Raw genomic sequence first — 16628 nt, forward strand, 5'->3', positions numbered from 1 at the left:
ATGGCAATGTATTATCCAGTGTCTAACATTAATTAGCTTTAACGCCACTGTATGAAGTACCAAATTTGTATGTATGTTTATATATTAGTATATTAGCACAATGAACACGTATGGTTATCTAGATAAAGGTGGACGTGGCGCTATACCGATTAACCGTATTGGTAGAGGGGTGGTGCCCACGTCTTCCGTCGCATGTCGCATGTCGCATGTGCATGTGTTTCTTCTACTGTTAGTTTTAAAATGTAGCGGTTTTTTGTGTGTTTGTTTGCTTGTCTGAAGCAACTTAATCACCTGATTACAAGGGGTGCTATGGTTTGATTATGGATATTCCAGTTATAGGCACAAACACAGCAGCAAATACATCAAAGTAGAATTCCCACAGTTGATCGATTGTTATTGTTATAATTCATAATCTTCTTGGTAGACTTCTCCCCTTGTCAAAATTTAAAAACTATCTATTTACTATATCTAATACTATTCTATTTGATAAAATCCATTCTGCTTCATTTATGGTAAAATCTTTCCTTGTATCTTTTAAAAGTGGGCAGGTCTCCAGGAAGTGTTTAGCATTTGCAGATCCATTGCAGCTGCCACATACTTTAAGTCTTAAGATTGAATTTTTTAAATTACGCATGAAAACGACAGTGACCGGTCAAAATATGATTTTAATTTATGTTAATATATGTTCGCTCTTTTTTCTTTTTTTATTGTTACCAATTTCATGCAGTTTTTATTTTTAACGGACATTTCATATTTTGTTTTCCATAATTTATAGGTATGATTCTTCATAAACAGTTACGGCCTTTCTTTTCGATTTCCGCAGCTCAATGATCTCAATTTTATTTTGCATGATAGCCATGTGTGTGAATAGTTCACGTTTTTAGGGCTAGTGAAAATTTGCATTTTTAAAATATAGCGGTTTTTTCCGTTGCCAGTATTTATTATGCTTAATATTTCCAATCTACTATTAACTGAAAAAAAATGACATTTTTCACTCCATGGAAAACTTATTTTACCAAGGGACAGAATTTCTGAAAATAGGCAAACTATGTAGTTATATGTTAGAAAAGAAACTATTTGGCGGAGCAGTATTCAGGCATCGGTCGCGAAAATGCTTTTGAAGCATTATTAGCAGCAATAGCTGAACTGCGGCCACCAAAAACAGTTTGTAAAGAATGAAGTATTTATGTATGTTATTTTTAAAATAAATTGCTAACACAACTTTATTAATTCAAATTTTAAAAAAAAAAACAGAATTTTACAATTTATTTTAAAAAATAGAATTTTACAATTTACTTAAAAATTCAGAAATTTTTAATAAATAATTTTACAATTTTTAAAATACTCTAATTATACTTAAAATACTATAATAATTTTCAAAAAGTTACTTTACTATTATTATAATAAATATAATATAATAAATGAAATACTATATGTTGGTATAATAAATTACGAAAAATTACTATACTATATTAAAAAGTATAAATACGGAATATTATAAAAAATCCTGTAGTGCTAGATACAATAATAAAGGCTATCGTAATAAATTACTAAATAGCACAAAAAATTACTAAATTTTTTATTACTATAATAAACATGCAAATTAATATTAAATTTCTTGTATACGTATATATTAAGTAACTTATGTTGGGTTGATAATGAATTCGTGACCGTTTACAGTGTTCAATTTCGGTACTTGCCTTTTGTAACGGCCTCGGCGAGAAAATGAATTTAGCGAGTTTCTATACTGGTGAGAAACAACAATTACCGATTTGCGCATGTGCAAGAAACAAACGGTTAACGATCCAAATGGTTGTTTTTTCGTAATAGCAATTTGTTAATATAGTGGTTTTGCATTGTAAAAGGGTCATTGCGCTTACTATTTTCAATCTTACATCAATGAAAATGAAGTTATAGTCGATGTTTAAGGCATTAACTAGCAGGAATTGCTCAACTGTGGCCACCAGTAAAAGGCTGTGAAAAATCAAATTTTCCGCGATGTTTATGTGTTTTTTTTAATAAAATGCTACCGAAATTATTTTAAATAAAATACTACATAGAATTTTACGATATGTTTAATAACAAATAGAACGTTTCGCCATATTTATTTATATTATATTTTAAATAAATTGTTTACGTAATTGTATTAAATATGATTATTAATGTATATAATGAATAAGTTCGCTTGAATTGTTATTGTTTTAAGTAAATGGCTTACATAATTGTATCAAATGCGACAATTAACGTCTAAATTAAATAAATTATGTTGTTATTTTTAACAAATTGGAGACAAAATTGTAATAAATACTATAATAAATACAAATTTATGTTAAATTCTTTTTCTATATGTATTAAATATGTTGAGTAATATACATAATGAACAAATTGATGATTTATCGTATACAGCAGTCAGTTTCGTTTTAATAGATGTTTAGAGCATTTGGCAAGAACTCGTATTTCTAAAACGCATATTTATAAAAGTATTAAAATGATATTTTTTTAATTTAAAGCATAGAATCGCAGCCAAATATTATGGAACAGTTAAAACAATAGATTGGTGTTGTCAACTGTCTATTGTTTTCCCTAGTATCTCGTGAGCATAACTTGTCTTCCATCATTTTCTCTCTTGCACCTGAAGAAGATGGCTCCATAGTCAGACCTTCGAAACTAGCAGTGCAATGTCTTAAAAATTTATGCTGATTGCTGTTCGTTGATCCCCTAATAAAAGAGAGACATGAGCCTGATCGTTCTCGAAATCAACGGAGTTACCAAACATCTGTTCCAAATTAAACAAAACATTGCTGTTTTGCCTAATTTTTAAAGAGTTGACTAAAATAAAAACCAGTCGGTTTGTTGACTTAATCCCTTACTCGATGACATCTTTTCAGTCACCTGGCAATTAAAAAAAATTATTTTGATCTTATTTGGAGAATTCGGTTTAAAAAATATTCAATAACATTTTGATAAAATTAACCGAGTTGCTGATTACAATTAGCGATGCATTTCCCATATTTTCATATACATACCGGCTGGAATTCGGCAATTCGATACCAATATCCGTACGTTAAAATTAACCGATCACATTAAGCGGTAACTATTATTATACTTTTAATTCGCTTCTCAAATTATTACAAGCCATTACTTATCAGAAAGCTGAGACATCTAGAAATAATGTACTTCTTGATGATGTTTTCGCATGTTCACTACGATAAAACAATATTACTAAAATTACAGAAATTCGCAGCTTGAATTCTATGCAAAAATTTAGAGAATGTTTGCAATTTTCAATGAGTAGTAATTTGTAGGATTATTATTGTTATTACCATGACTAATGACAGATATTTTTCTAGCTTTATGTTATATATCACAGGTATAGAATATATTTTCAGCTCTTCTGTCCAGCATTCTCGACTTCATTATAATCTTAATTATAAGAATAAAGTTAAACAGAAACAAAAAGATCATGGTCAGATATTTCTTTCTTTTTAAACTAGAATATATTTATACAACACCTAAGATTTAACCGAAAAGTATCCTGGATATAACTGATTATAACATCTTCATAATTTCTGATCTATAAACTTAAATATATATAAGAAAATATTTAATTTATTAAATTAATGAGAACCTATTTTGCGCAAATTAAAATTACCTCTCTTCAGCTTTGAATCGAAATCTTTTGCTGTCAAAAGGATAGCCGAATTTTATCCTTTGACAAGGGCAGTGATTAATGGCAATATATCGGTTAACCATCCTACGCATTCATAGATTTTCCGTTTATCATCGACTGGTCGTTGTAATTAGCACACAGTACTTTTAAGATAACTTGTGACAGCAACGTTTTGAAATATCGTGTGATTAGCATACACAAAAATGAAACAAAAAACTAATTTCATTTAACATAATCTCAGGAAGTTTGACTAAAGCAGACTTATATTTAGTTATTATTCTTTTGATAAAGATTCTTCGATAATATTTACGTTTATGTCTACATCTAAATGTGAAATCCGAATCACTGGAACCGATTCGTGCCATTTTGAGGACGGGGAACTTTATTTTCTGTAATCGGATTATATGTAGAATTGCCGCAATATATTTTTGCTTAAAATGGGATACTTCTTTGCTCGAACAGTAACAATTTTGAGAAAATATTCGCAACAGAGAATAAAACTACTAGCATAAGTACATATCAATTAAATATTTAGGCACAATTCTAAATAATAATAATGATATAAGTATTGAAATCAAGAACCGAACCAACATGGTTATCAGATGCTATTACAGATTACGTAACCAGTTTAGATAAAAAAGTGCCGCCCAGACGGTATAGTGGTTAGGGTAGTCTGACTGAAATACCGAAGGACCCGGATTCGAATCCTGGAGAAGGCTTGGACGTAATTGTCTGTCCCTTCATAGGAGGCAAAGGTAGTCCACCTATTAGGTGCCTTCATAAAGAGACCACCACATCTGGCCTTAGGAGTGGCCAACATAGCCAAGGGCTCGCCATTGGAAAAAAAAATTAAATCAAAATACCTAAGCAGTAAACCTAAAATACAATGGGCGAGATCTTAGTAAGATCTATGGTATTGTATGGAAGTGAATGTTGGACAATGAATAAAGCAGATGAGGAATAAAGCAGATGAGGGTGAAGCCATTTGAAACGAGAGAATGTGAGAAGAATTTTTGCGCATACAAGGCAAAATGGAATGCGAAGAATTAGATATAATTCTTGACAACAGCAAAGGTTTAGAGAACGAAATATAACAAAAATTATTAAAGCCGCTCAGCTAAGATGGTTGTGCCATATCTACAGATACAGAGAAGAAAACCCAGTGAAGAAATTGACATTCCAAAAGCCAGAAGCAGAAGATCACAAACGAGGCGGCTAGACCGTGAAAAAGTGGTTGAAGAATATTGGTGTTATAGAAGGAGAGTTGTGGCGTGAAAAAGTCAAGATGGCGGAGTTGACTGAGACAACCTTAGTCGGAAAGAAGGATAAGTTCCTATGATTGAAAAATCTGATTAAAGTAGTTGTTAACAAAAAACTGCAGAGAGTTAAAAGGAATTTTTAATAACTCATCTAAATATCTTATTATAAAAAGTTATTAGCATTTATAATTAGTCTGAACATTCTTTGAAAACTCAGAGCTACAGTTCATATTTAATTTTGTCACGACGATGACAAACTTTTTCAAAATAGATTACCTCATATAATTCATTAGTAAACACACATTCATTTTCGAATTTTAGAAATTCATTTAAGGAATAGTACAAAATAATTGAAAATAATTACTCGCAATTTAAACTCAATATGCCCTTCAGTAACGTGGTCAGTGTAAGTTCCAGAGTTATTAAGACTCAAGGCTACATGCTATTATAAATTCCGGAAAAAGTATGTGGGTGAAAAAATAAAACATCTAAGTTCATTAGGCTATATGCTATAATTTTGATGTAAACATCTAAACAACATCAAAAATATTTAAATCTAAATTCAAAGTACTTATGTTGACAAGAGTGAATGCAACGCAAAGCATATTTTAATTGTCAAATCGCTGTTTTACATGAGGTTGCAGTATTTTTACTCCTTGCGTATTCAGTACTTTCAAAGTTTACCAAATAACTAGGCCGGGACATAGAGACCACATTATCAAACGGGGACAGTCTCGATCAAAGCGGGATGTCCGGCAAGTCTAATTTTAGGTGATACGACTAAGTATACGGGAACTATCTGCCTAGGGAAAAGGATGGAGTAGTGCAGGATCCTTTAAATCTTTCGCATTAAGAGAGGCCAAAATTTCTTCGAAACTTTCCTGAACTTTTTCAGTTACTGAATTTGTTCTCATAAAATCCTAAGCCTTATTTTGAGAACATTTGTGCTTAGAGAAATAAGTCTAGGATCAAGATTTAGGGAAATAATAACTATAGGTGTCTTTATCAAATACCTTGTATGAAAGTCTTTTCGTACATAATCAGAAAGCGTTATTTCTTATAAAAATATATATTATCAATTCATCGATAATAATAACAGCAAAAAACATTGCAACTAACCTAAACGCAAATTGTTCCTAAAATTTTTTACTATCTTATATACAGTAAGACCCCGCTTAACGCAGGGGATACGTTCCATCAAAGTAGAGCGTAATGCGAAACAGCGCTAAACGAGGCTATCTTTACATGTAAATATTGGGGTTAGGGGAAGATGGCTAGGAAATTGGTTAAGTATTAAATTTAAAAAGTATGTTTTTTTAATAAAAATAAAACCAAACATTTATTTCTTAAAACCCAAATTAATACCACATTATTATTTCTTGCAAAAATAAAAACAAAATATAAATAACAAAACGAATATTCTTAAAAAAAAACAAATAAAATTCGAAGTCAGTCATATTTAGTTAGCCTTCCGCGTTTCCAGTGTTCTGCCTTTTTGTGACAAAAGCATCTAATGTTGTTTGCCTTTTTCTTTTGCGTTGTTTTCTTAAAAGTTCTTCATAAACGGATAGAGCATCTCTAACACCACGCCTTACTTTTGAGCTCCTGTCAAAATTCGGATCATTTTTCACTGAATTTATCCATTATTTCAGTTATGGTAGACAAACTCCTTTTTACAAACGCCATCGAGAGTTCTTTTTGCTCTTCTTCTGAATCACTGTTGTCAACATTTTTGTTTTCTTCTTGTTCAGTTAATTCCTTGAGCTCATCATTAGAAAGACTACCCGCTGCTTCTTGAATTATTTCTTCGACGTCTTCCACATTTACCCCTTCAAAATATGTCTGTACAATACCGCAACAAACAAGAAATACAAGTACACTCTTTCGGATATGTATTTGAAACCTATCGCTGCATAATATTTCGGGGAATCCCCGTATACTGCGAGCGATTTCGTGGAATCCCCGGGTTGAAATAAAAGAGCGCTAAACCGAAACAGCGCTAAACGAAACAGCGTTAAGCGGGGTCTTACTGTACTTTGAAAGTTAATACGAGATTTTCAGTGTTATTATGCAATATGTCAAAACAAGTTCTTTCGCGATCTTAATTTTTGTTACATTTGGTCGAAGTGCATAGTGTGCTCTCGATTATCCGAGTGCGAACTATCAGGTTTGCGGATTAAACGTATGTGCCGGTTCTCACTCTTGCACACTCAAAGCTATGCGGTAGATTGTATAAGAAACAAACATGTCTAAATCCGAGCAAACTCTAATGACCACTGAAATACAATTCGTTCTGCATGTGCAGATGTATCTAGTTGTGAAGACTCGGAGGCAGTAACTGAAGCTGTTTGCCAAAAATTGGATATATCGTTAGGCGAAAAGCGTAGAAGAATGGTTCAATGACCATTTGACTGAGCTGGACGTTTACTACATGAGTGATATCATTTTCAATGTCACAGCAGAAAAGGTAGAGTTTAATACTGAAGATGCAATCAAAGAAGATACTGACAATTGCACTAATCTCGAGACAGTAATGACCTCTGTTGAAACTATTGGACTTCGTTTCTAAAGGTTATTTGAATACAATGATAAAATGGAACATCGGAAAATACGCTGTGAAATTCTGCAAACATTCAAACGTTCTCAAAAACAAAATAAAATAACTGATTTTTTTTAAAAATAAATACATATAATTTGCATGAAAATTGATAGTTTGGATTCTCTGTATTTTTTAATTAATTATCCTTGACCGGCTCCCCCGGAATTAGCTTGGACAATCGACAGGATACTATACTTATAATTACAAAAAATATTATAAATATGGCAAATGTTAATGTTACGGCATATTTATAATAAAAAGTCAATTTTCTTGAAATCTGGTGTTTACAGTTGAATTTAGTAAAAGTTTATAACTATTCTAAAAACTAAAAACTGAACCACGTAACTCACGTGTGATAAAAAATTACTGAGTTATTTAATTTTAAAATTTTAGAACGTGTTTCCTGAAAATTCAGGTATCGTATACAAACTGAAGAAGGAAATATTTAAACTCAACACTAATTAAAGAAAAAGAACAAAATCTAAGTTTAGAAAAAATGTTCCTAATGTTAGCAAAATACACGACGAACAGTGATATACAGGCTGCCTGTCAGAAAGTGTGACCGATGCAAATTTAAAAAAAAAATAATTCCTCTCCACAGATTTTTTTTTAAATTTGTGCTCTAGAAAACAATGAATTTTTTTGCATAAATTAAAAGGGATTTCTATTGAATTTTTATATGGATGTTGGATTATGATTCTATGATAATAAAACTGCATCTGAACACTATTAACATATTAGCATTTAAAAATCTTGCAAATTTCTTGTGTAAATATATTTTGCGCATATCAGATGTAACATTATAGCATAAAGAATATCACACAGTAGTAAATCACGAATGAATATAGCTGAATGATATCAGAACCTCGAATTTCCATAATTTAATTTTTAGGAATGTTTTTTTGAAATGGCTTTCGTACAGCGAAAAAATTTCAAGTATTCAAACTTTAAAATTAACTAAATCAATCAATTTTTGTTCATCACAGATTAAATTTATTTTGTTTTACATATTTATGTGAGGATAACTTTTATAAAATGAACCGAACGGCCGATATAAAAATGTTAAATTTCGTAACTTTTTTAAAAGATGAATTTTAAAATTTATACACAAATTTAAAAAGGACCTAACATGAATATTTATCTGCAAAATCAACACTGATGCCATGTCTACATCAACAATTGTGATTGCAAAGGCCACATAATAACTTTTATGAGTGGGTTGTGTGACTTGAGCAGGTTGACTTAAGATAATAAATAGTATGTAAAATAGGAAGTACAATCTTACCACTTCCAGCTGTTTTAGTGGAAATAATTTCACTGCTGTTTCCTCTTCCCGCGCTGTTTGTTGCCACCAAATAGCAGTAGTACTTCGTGCCGCATAGTAGGTCGTGCAAAGTATACATTGTGCGTTCTCCAGCGATGTGTGTCTCCTGCCACGGAGTACCGTCCATTCGATGATGCAGTATGAAACCTATTCAAATGTGAAACAATAAAATCAAAAGAATAAATAGTTTTTCATCACGAAACTTGCATGATAAAAGTAAATCGTATAGTAGAAAAGGCGAAGAGGAAAAATTTGCGTGCCATGGGCACAGTCACCTAATCAATATTAAAGTCTACAGAGTGTTAAATGTTGTCATACTTATATTCGCTATAACATTTGTATTTGGAATATAAATTCAAGAAAGTATCCAGGTAATGAAGATAATCGATTTTACTCCCGATATCTTCAGTTGTAAAAATTACAGTGGTGAAAAAGTTTTCTAACTCTTTATTAATTTTTTGATCTCCTAGCATGCCTGTTGACAAGTTTTTTGAAGTAGGAGGAGTAAAAAATGAGCAGTGAACTAGCGCCGGAAGTCGAACTGAAGAAAATACCTTATACACTTCCCCTTTTTAAGAGTATAAGGTGTTTCTTTCGCCTTCGTGACATGCCTTCGTGGTGTGGTAGTCTGCTCGTTGGGCGCGTATTCCAGAGGTCCGAGGTTCGATTCCCGGCGAAGGCGTTGCTAATTTTTCATCTCTCTGGCTTCGAAAAAAAATCTTAATGTTACAAGGGCAACTGGGGTTAGGGAACCCAATCGCCAAACCCCTTTTTTTAGTCTTTAGGTTCTTTCTTTGAAGCAGGAAACGTGAAAAATGTGAAATGCCCTCGGCCGGATTCGAACCCTGGAACTATCGAATACGCGCCGAGTATGCTTCCAGTTCCAATTAGCATGCGGAAAGGAGGTAGAAAATACCTTATAAACAGAGAGCAAGTACTTATTATTATCCGGTGAGTCGAAAGCTCTCTCGAGAGGTTGAGGGTACGAGAAGAGGGATAGGAGAGCCTGGGATTCGTTCCCTCCCCCCGGGATGCTCTCTATCAAAATAGGTCTGGGAACTGAGCAAAGTCATCTTATCGTACTATGGTGCTCAAGGCTCTTGCCAACAACAGGCGTAATCTTGCTCTCCTTGCCACGATGAACTTCAAGGGCTTGTTCTGATGTTACTGTCAAACAAGTGAGATTATGACAACAACACTAACACTCCACCTTTTCAAAACAAGTTATAGGTAACACGATACTTAATCAGACAAATAGAGTAAAAAATATTTGCACAGAGGTAGACTACTTAAAAGGTGAAATAATTTTACATATATAAGTACTTACAAAAAATAAAATTCCTTCACAATTTATAAATGTTTTCTTTAAAAACCTCGCGTTAAATATCAAATTTAATCTTGAAACTAATAAGTTATGATAAGCTTATCTGAAACTAAAAGAAGGATAAGAATGAATTGTGTTGTTAGATTTAAGGATTTTTACTTTTTGTATTTAAACTGTAAATTTTGCTGTATATACTTCTAGCCTCTATACTTTTAATAACAAGGAGCATTCATTTCAAGTTTTAAAGCAGCCATTTCAATGCAGAATTTTGACAGGAAATCTTTTTATTTCCTTTTTCCTTTACTTTTAGTCAGGCATAATTATAAAATTATTAGTTTTTACTCTGAGCTTCTTATCATTTTAATGTACAGATTCTTAAAATTCAATAACACGCCGAACAAATATTAACTTAGAAGTCAAACGACAAAAATCAGATTTTCTCAGCTGCATTTGCGCTTTTGCAGCTGAGGATGATGGTTCGGTAAAACCATCGAAACTAGTCCTGTGAAAATTTTAAAATATCACGCTGATTTTTGTTGTTTGACTTCTAAATTAGTACAGACTCTTGTCAAAGAAAGAATATAATTCTTGTTAAATGCACGCTTTTCCGTTCAGATCAGATTTTCTTTGTCACATGTAATTTAAATGCTTCTTTCTTTAATTTTCTCACCAATTCAATATCTGTTAAAGCAAAAGAGTAATTTGAAATCTCCAGACTTCTAATGTGGCAACCCTAGCTTTCCTTAGCATGCTGCTGCTCTCGAACCGCCAGTTTAAATAGGAGAATGATTGCAATATTTAGCATTATTACCAACTGTAAGTAAAAACTAAAACTAATTTTGGCCATTGTAAAAATCGAAATGTTGTAAAGACTTTTTGAAATGCACTTTAGTTATATTATATCTGTTTCTATCCAGTAATTCTTGCCTAGCTTTGTAACTATTGGTTCTTTTTTTTATGTTTAACATATTTTTCTCGAGTAAACTACATTTATTGCCTAACATCATGTCGGAGAATTTCTTTCGCATTTATGGAAAACAAAAGATTTAAATTCAAAAATTATTTTTTTCAATTTTTACATTTTTGCATACGAATTTTGTTAAATAATGCGAGAATGACGAAATACGATCGAATTGAATAGTTTCTGATTTTATGGAAAGAAACTAATTACCCTTGAAAATCCAGGATCTTTCTATGGAATCAGCAACAAGTTTTCTTAAAAGTATTTTATTTAAAATGTTTCGTTAAATTATACACACTTATTGCTTACCACAATACTCTTATTGCTTTCCACAATACGTACAACCTAAGTTTTACACTGTTAAAAATATCCCAATTCATTAGCATTTCACTCTAAAAGCTATCCGATTAATTTAGCATTTTCTTATCATTTCCTAAGAGATAATCAAATTAAAATTAATTATTAAGAATTATATGTATCTGTCTGTCTATCTATTTATCTCTCTATATATATGTTTGTGTTATTTATGTATATGTATGTATGAGTAATATATATGTATGCATATACCATTTCAAACATAAATCTTATACGCACGAGAAGTTGCGTATATTGTTAGTGGCAATTGACAATAAGAAAACTATTATGATGCTCTTTTCTTTTCTGATCCTACGTACGAATCGCATGCAGTGTGATCTCATCTTTTATGAATCTAAACAGAAAGAACAAAACAGGTTTCTATGGTTACTGAGACCGAGCTAAGCCATTTATTTCCTTTTTTCCATACAAATAATATAATGGCTTTCTGAAACGTGCTGAATTTCGGAAATTATCTTGTACTAGTAAAACGAAAAGCAAAATAGTAATATATGTCATTATTTTAAGTTCAGGAAAGACATTACTTTGATCTAAATATTTCAAAAATACATTGAATGACTCTGGCTCGCTTTCATATTGTTGAGCTATAAATACGACGGGAATGAAACAGATTCAAGCCAACCTAGGTTCAAGTCATATTTTACATACAAATTGTTACTACGGGCTTAGTAACAGCTTCGCTAGCCATGTAACGTAAGAATGGAAAACATAGCTTTCTTTATTTCCTCATACGTGGATTTAGTTTACACTACGATTCCAGAAACACATAGAATTTTATCGGGAATTTAATCCCCCTGTTCCGCTGAATATCGATCGTAAGCAATCGTGCTTAAATTCCAACCACTGAACATAAACATTTAAAAAAACAAATGAAAATGCAATTGAAACATAAAATTTCTCTCAAGCATAATTTTAAATCTATTAATACAGTAAGAAAATAAACCTTAATTAAAAACAAGTCGATGTTCTAATAATTCTGTTTTGTACAGATGATTCCTTTGTGCTGCTAATTTTATCGTCTTTTTTATTCAGCTGCGTTATGTTACATAGTTAACATTTTAGTATATTAAATTTGACTTATATAAGGGAAATACAGCTAAATATTTAAAAGAAAACTGAACAAATTATAAACATTAAGTAGTAGCTATTCTTTTTTTATAGTTTATCCAGACAAAATTAAACACGAGAACAACATTAACAGAAATAATCTTACATTAGAAAAAGGGAAGAGAGAAAATGTGTGCGGCGAGTATGCAATTGGCTGATCAGTGCTTACGTTTACAGAGTGTTTAGTGTTGCCATAATTTATTTAAATTTCTAAGCCATTGCGAATTGGTAAAGATACACAGATCTGCTCTGGATATTTTCACCTCTAAAAATTGTTAGGGCTTGTTGTAAAAATAGTTCAAAATTCTTGGTTAATTTTTTTTCACATGTGGCAATTTCTTTCACAAAGTTTATATTAACTTTTAACCCACAAAATTACTAACTTATTATTTGAAAACAGTGTAAAATTGAAAAATTCTTAATTTAATCACTCTCTGTTTAGAAACTGAGAATTACAACCCATTGGTGAGCAACTAAGAATAGAATCCTAAGTTTAAGGTCTGATTTTGGTAAACATGTAAGATGTGATGTTTTGTATAAACTGTGTTGTAAAACTGTGAATTTACAGATTTCAATAATATAATCAACAGAATGTTCTAAGCCTTATTATTATGTTCTGATTTTATGGTTTGCATTCTACGAACTGTTTTGGTGTTAATTTTAAGATATTATGAAATGAATAAGTTTTAAGGCATGAGTTGTCCATTTTATTGTTTACTTTGGTTATTATTTATTGTTACCTAATTTATTATTCCTAAAGTTAGTCGTGACATCAGCATTTTGGTAGAGTTTAATGCTTTAGCCTATTAGATTCGTTAGAGAATCGGAATATATTACAACATATCGAGAATTGTAATCATTTACTTTGCATATATATATATATATATATATGTCATAATAAATGCACAAAGGAAAAACGGAACACTGTAGATGCGTGATTAGACCCATACCGAAGAAGAATTTGATTGCGTAGTATGCTAATAATGCTAACTTGGTAATATCTAAAGAACTTGGCAGTCGAAGCAGTTTTAATTCCATTTTTATTTCCAATTGATATTTGTGGCCACAATCACTTCACTCTAGTCGTGCCTTTCCACAGAGGATTTACGTTTTTGATATTGCTGAGATAGAAAGCAAGCCAGCGAAATTACATCTTAGCAGAGTAGAGGGCAAAAGCTGAAGTGCGTAGTTATGAAAGATGGAAGCACGCGAAGAGAAAAGTTTTGGTTTACAATTCGGTGATTGTTCGTCAAGAGGCATCTGGTATTAACGGTTACGTAAGATCGCATGATTAATTTGAATGACGCAATGCAGATAAGTTATTACGATTTTAGAATAAAGAGGAAGAATTAATGTTTTATAGTTTAATCTATAATTTTGATTCATATATTTTTATCTTACATATCCCCCCTTCAAAAAGAAAAAGGCGTAGCGACAGAGAATCCTTTTTGAAGAAAAAGAGTTAAAGCACAAGCAAATTATCACTTTAGAAGCACTTGAAAAAACGCATAACTTTGGAGCCGAAGTAAAACACTTAAGCACCGCCGGAAAAGAAGCAAAAGCATAAGACGATCACACACTGTCCTTGACCCACTGTTGAATTTAGAAGCGCGTCAGATGGTCTAGGAAATAGTAATTACCAATTTGTTTCTCCAAGGCAAACTGTTCCGAAGTGCTATTATCCCAAACCAGTGCAAGCCACTCCTTATCAAAGTTTTCGTAGTGTGAGACCTTTTAATTATCAACAAGTGCAATACCGACCTCTACAGTATGCGTATCGGCCAATTCGATATCCACAATTACCTGCTATTAATTATAACACGGTTCCTAAAAGAAAAGTTTTGGTTTACAATTCAGTGATTGGTCGTCAAGAGGCATCTGGTATTAACGGTTACGTAAGATCGCATGATTAATTTGAATGAGGCAATGCAGATAAGTTATTACGATTTTAGAATAAAGAGGAAGAATTAATGTTTTATAGTTTAATCTATAATTTTGATTCATATATTTTTATCTTACATATATATATATATATATCTTCGTAATATTATTAATTCTTTTAATAAAATACATATATATATGCATATCTATTAATATGCATCCTAACAATATTACTATTCATTAGTGTGCTCTGAAATGTTGAAATGTTATATAATACTGATCTACTAATGCTATTAATACTGATCTACTAAAGAAAATATTCGAACAGCTATATTTTGAATTCATAGCTAAGAAACATTTACATTACTAGTTCAGTGTTTGAATTAAAAGTTTAATAAAATTAACAAATTATTTAGACGCATTTTAAGCTTTTTAGTTTATGAAAAATCTGTAATATATGCTGATCAAGCTCGATTACATCACGCCTATTTACCAAATACCAGTACGCATGCGACCAGACGCATTCGCCGCAATACCCAATCATCGCAGTAGAGCGTCGACTAGATACTCTACTTCGTCCAATAACGTAACTGCGAAATACAAACAAAACAATCCGCTGCCTCAGCCATGGCTCCTAGTTTAACAGGCTTCCTCTTGCAATAATGCGCCCTGTCTAGCAAATATCATACCTATCATACGAAAGGACTGTGAGACATTACCAAACACTTGAACGTTTCTGCTGGCTGCAATAAGTTTTCTTCAAGTGTAACGCAAATAGGAATCAGTTATCTTTGGAAAGCCTTCCACGAAGGCATCTCTTTCACGGAGCTGAAGGAATCAAAATAAAAAATTCTTACTTATAAAGCAAAACAAGTAGTGACTTCGCGCATATTTAGACAACTATTTCTCGCAGCATTAACCAGATGCACTCGCCGCCATACCTAATCAACTACTCCGCAGCAGACTAGAGGCTCTGCTTCGTCCAATCCGAAGTACATGTAAACAATCCGTTGCTTCAACCACGTCTGGTAGTTCAACAGGGGATTGCTCTTGTTATTATGCGCTGTCCAACAAATATCGAGGCAGTTCCGCAGCGACTTTGATTACTGAAGAAGACGTAGCTTCCTCAGAGCTTGAGCTTTCGATTCCACTTTTTGTTTAATCGTTTAAAAGCATCACGCTACAAGATCCAACATAAAATCCAACATAAAATCTCCTGAACTGTAGTGATACGACTATCGACGTTCACTGGTGCTATCTATCGACCATACCAAAGCAGTGTTCTCCAGGAAGACATGGTTCTAATAACCATTTACATATGGCACTAAGTGATCAAACTAGCAAGAACACTTGCACTGCCACCTTACCTGAATCAAATAAGTAATTGAGCAATCTTCAGCTTTTAACTCCGTTAATCTAGTCTTGCCCGTAGCAGACCATTACCAAAATTTATTAATTAATTATTAGGGTCATTAAAAAGTAACAGTAAAAATAATAAAAAAACGCATGAAAATTTGCGGTATAAGGGTATGATGTTTATGAAAAATATTCCTTCCTTAATTAATATTTGCCATGCATTACGTTCCCTATATTCATATTGCGTAAAGTGCTTAGATATTAAACAAAACTCAGAGCCATTATTATATTACTGCACACAAGACAATAAAGTAGCAGGCCATTTCAAAGCGTAATATATATTGATTTCCAAAACTTAAGCAACAAACGGAAAATTGATACTAACTCAAAAAGTATGCAAGCAAATTGGACGAAATTTAGCGTTTAAGGATGTATTAATAGGGCAGCAGTACGCATCCTGACAGCATCTCACACATGCTGAATGTGATTAAGTTCGGAAGGTATGCTGCCTTTTTATTTAAACTACAGTTTCCTCTTCAAGAAATTGGAGCAGTGTGAGGGAGGGTATTGTTTGCTTGAAAATGAAGGTATAGCAAGTTGCGGCAGCATACGGGCGGATAATAGGATCCAGCATGTTATATCTGTATCTCTGAGCATTCAGAGTTCCATGTAGCAAGAGATAAAAGTCTGCGCACTCACATAAAGATACTCATCAACATATAAGCTCACTGCCTCCTGCATAGGTACCCCGTTCCCGTACGTTAGATGGAAT

At 32.3% G+C, this 16628-nt stretch overlaps 1 protein-coding gene across 2 annotated transcripts in view; it reads right to left on the reverse strand.

The window, feature by feature from the left end:
• The window catches only part of LOC118195629 (cell adhesion molecule Dscam1-like), a 1218268-nt gene that overhangs the window by 175699 nt on the left and 1025941 nt on the right, over positions 1-16628 (reverse strand). For both annotated transcript variants that reach the window (XM_085806699.1, XM_085806698.1), the window contains exon 19: positions 8814-8999. In XM_085806699.1, coding sequence (XP_085662825.1) covers positions 8814-8999 — 186 coding nt within the window. The remainder of the gene's footprint in view (positions 1-8813; positions 9000-16628) is intronic.

The sequence above is a fragment of the Stegodyphus dumicola genome, chromosome 12 (genome assembly GCF_044657685.1).
Source record: "Stegodyphus dumicola isolate Sdum_Otavi_A_Nest chromosome 12, ASM4465768v1".
Lineage (NCBI taxonomy): Eukaryota > Metazoa > Arthropoda > Arachnida > Araneae > Eresidae > Stegodyphus > Stegodyphus dumicola.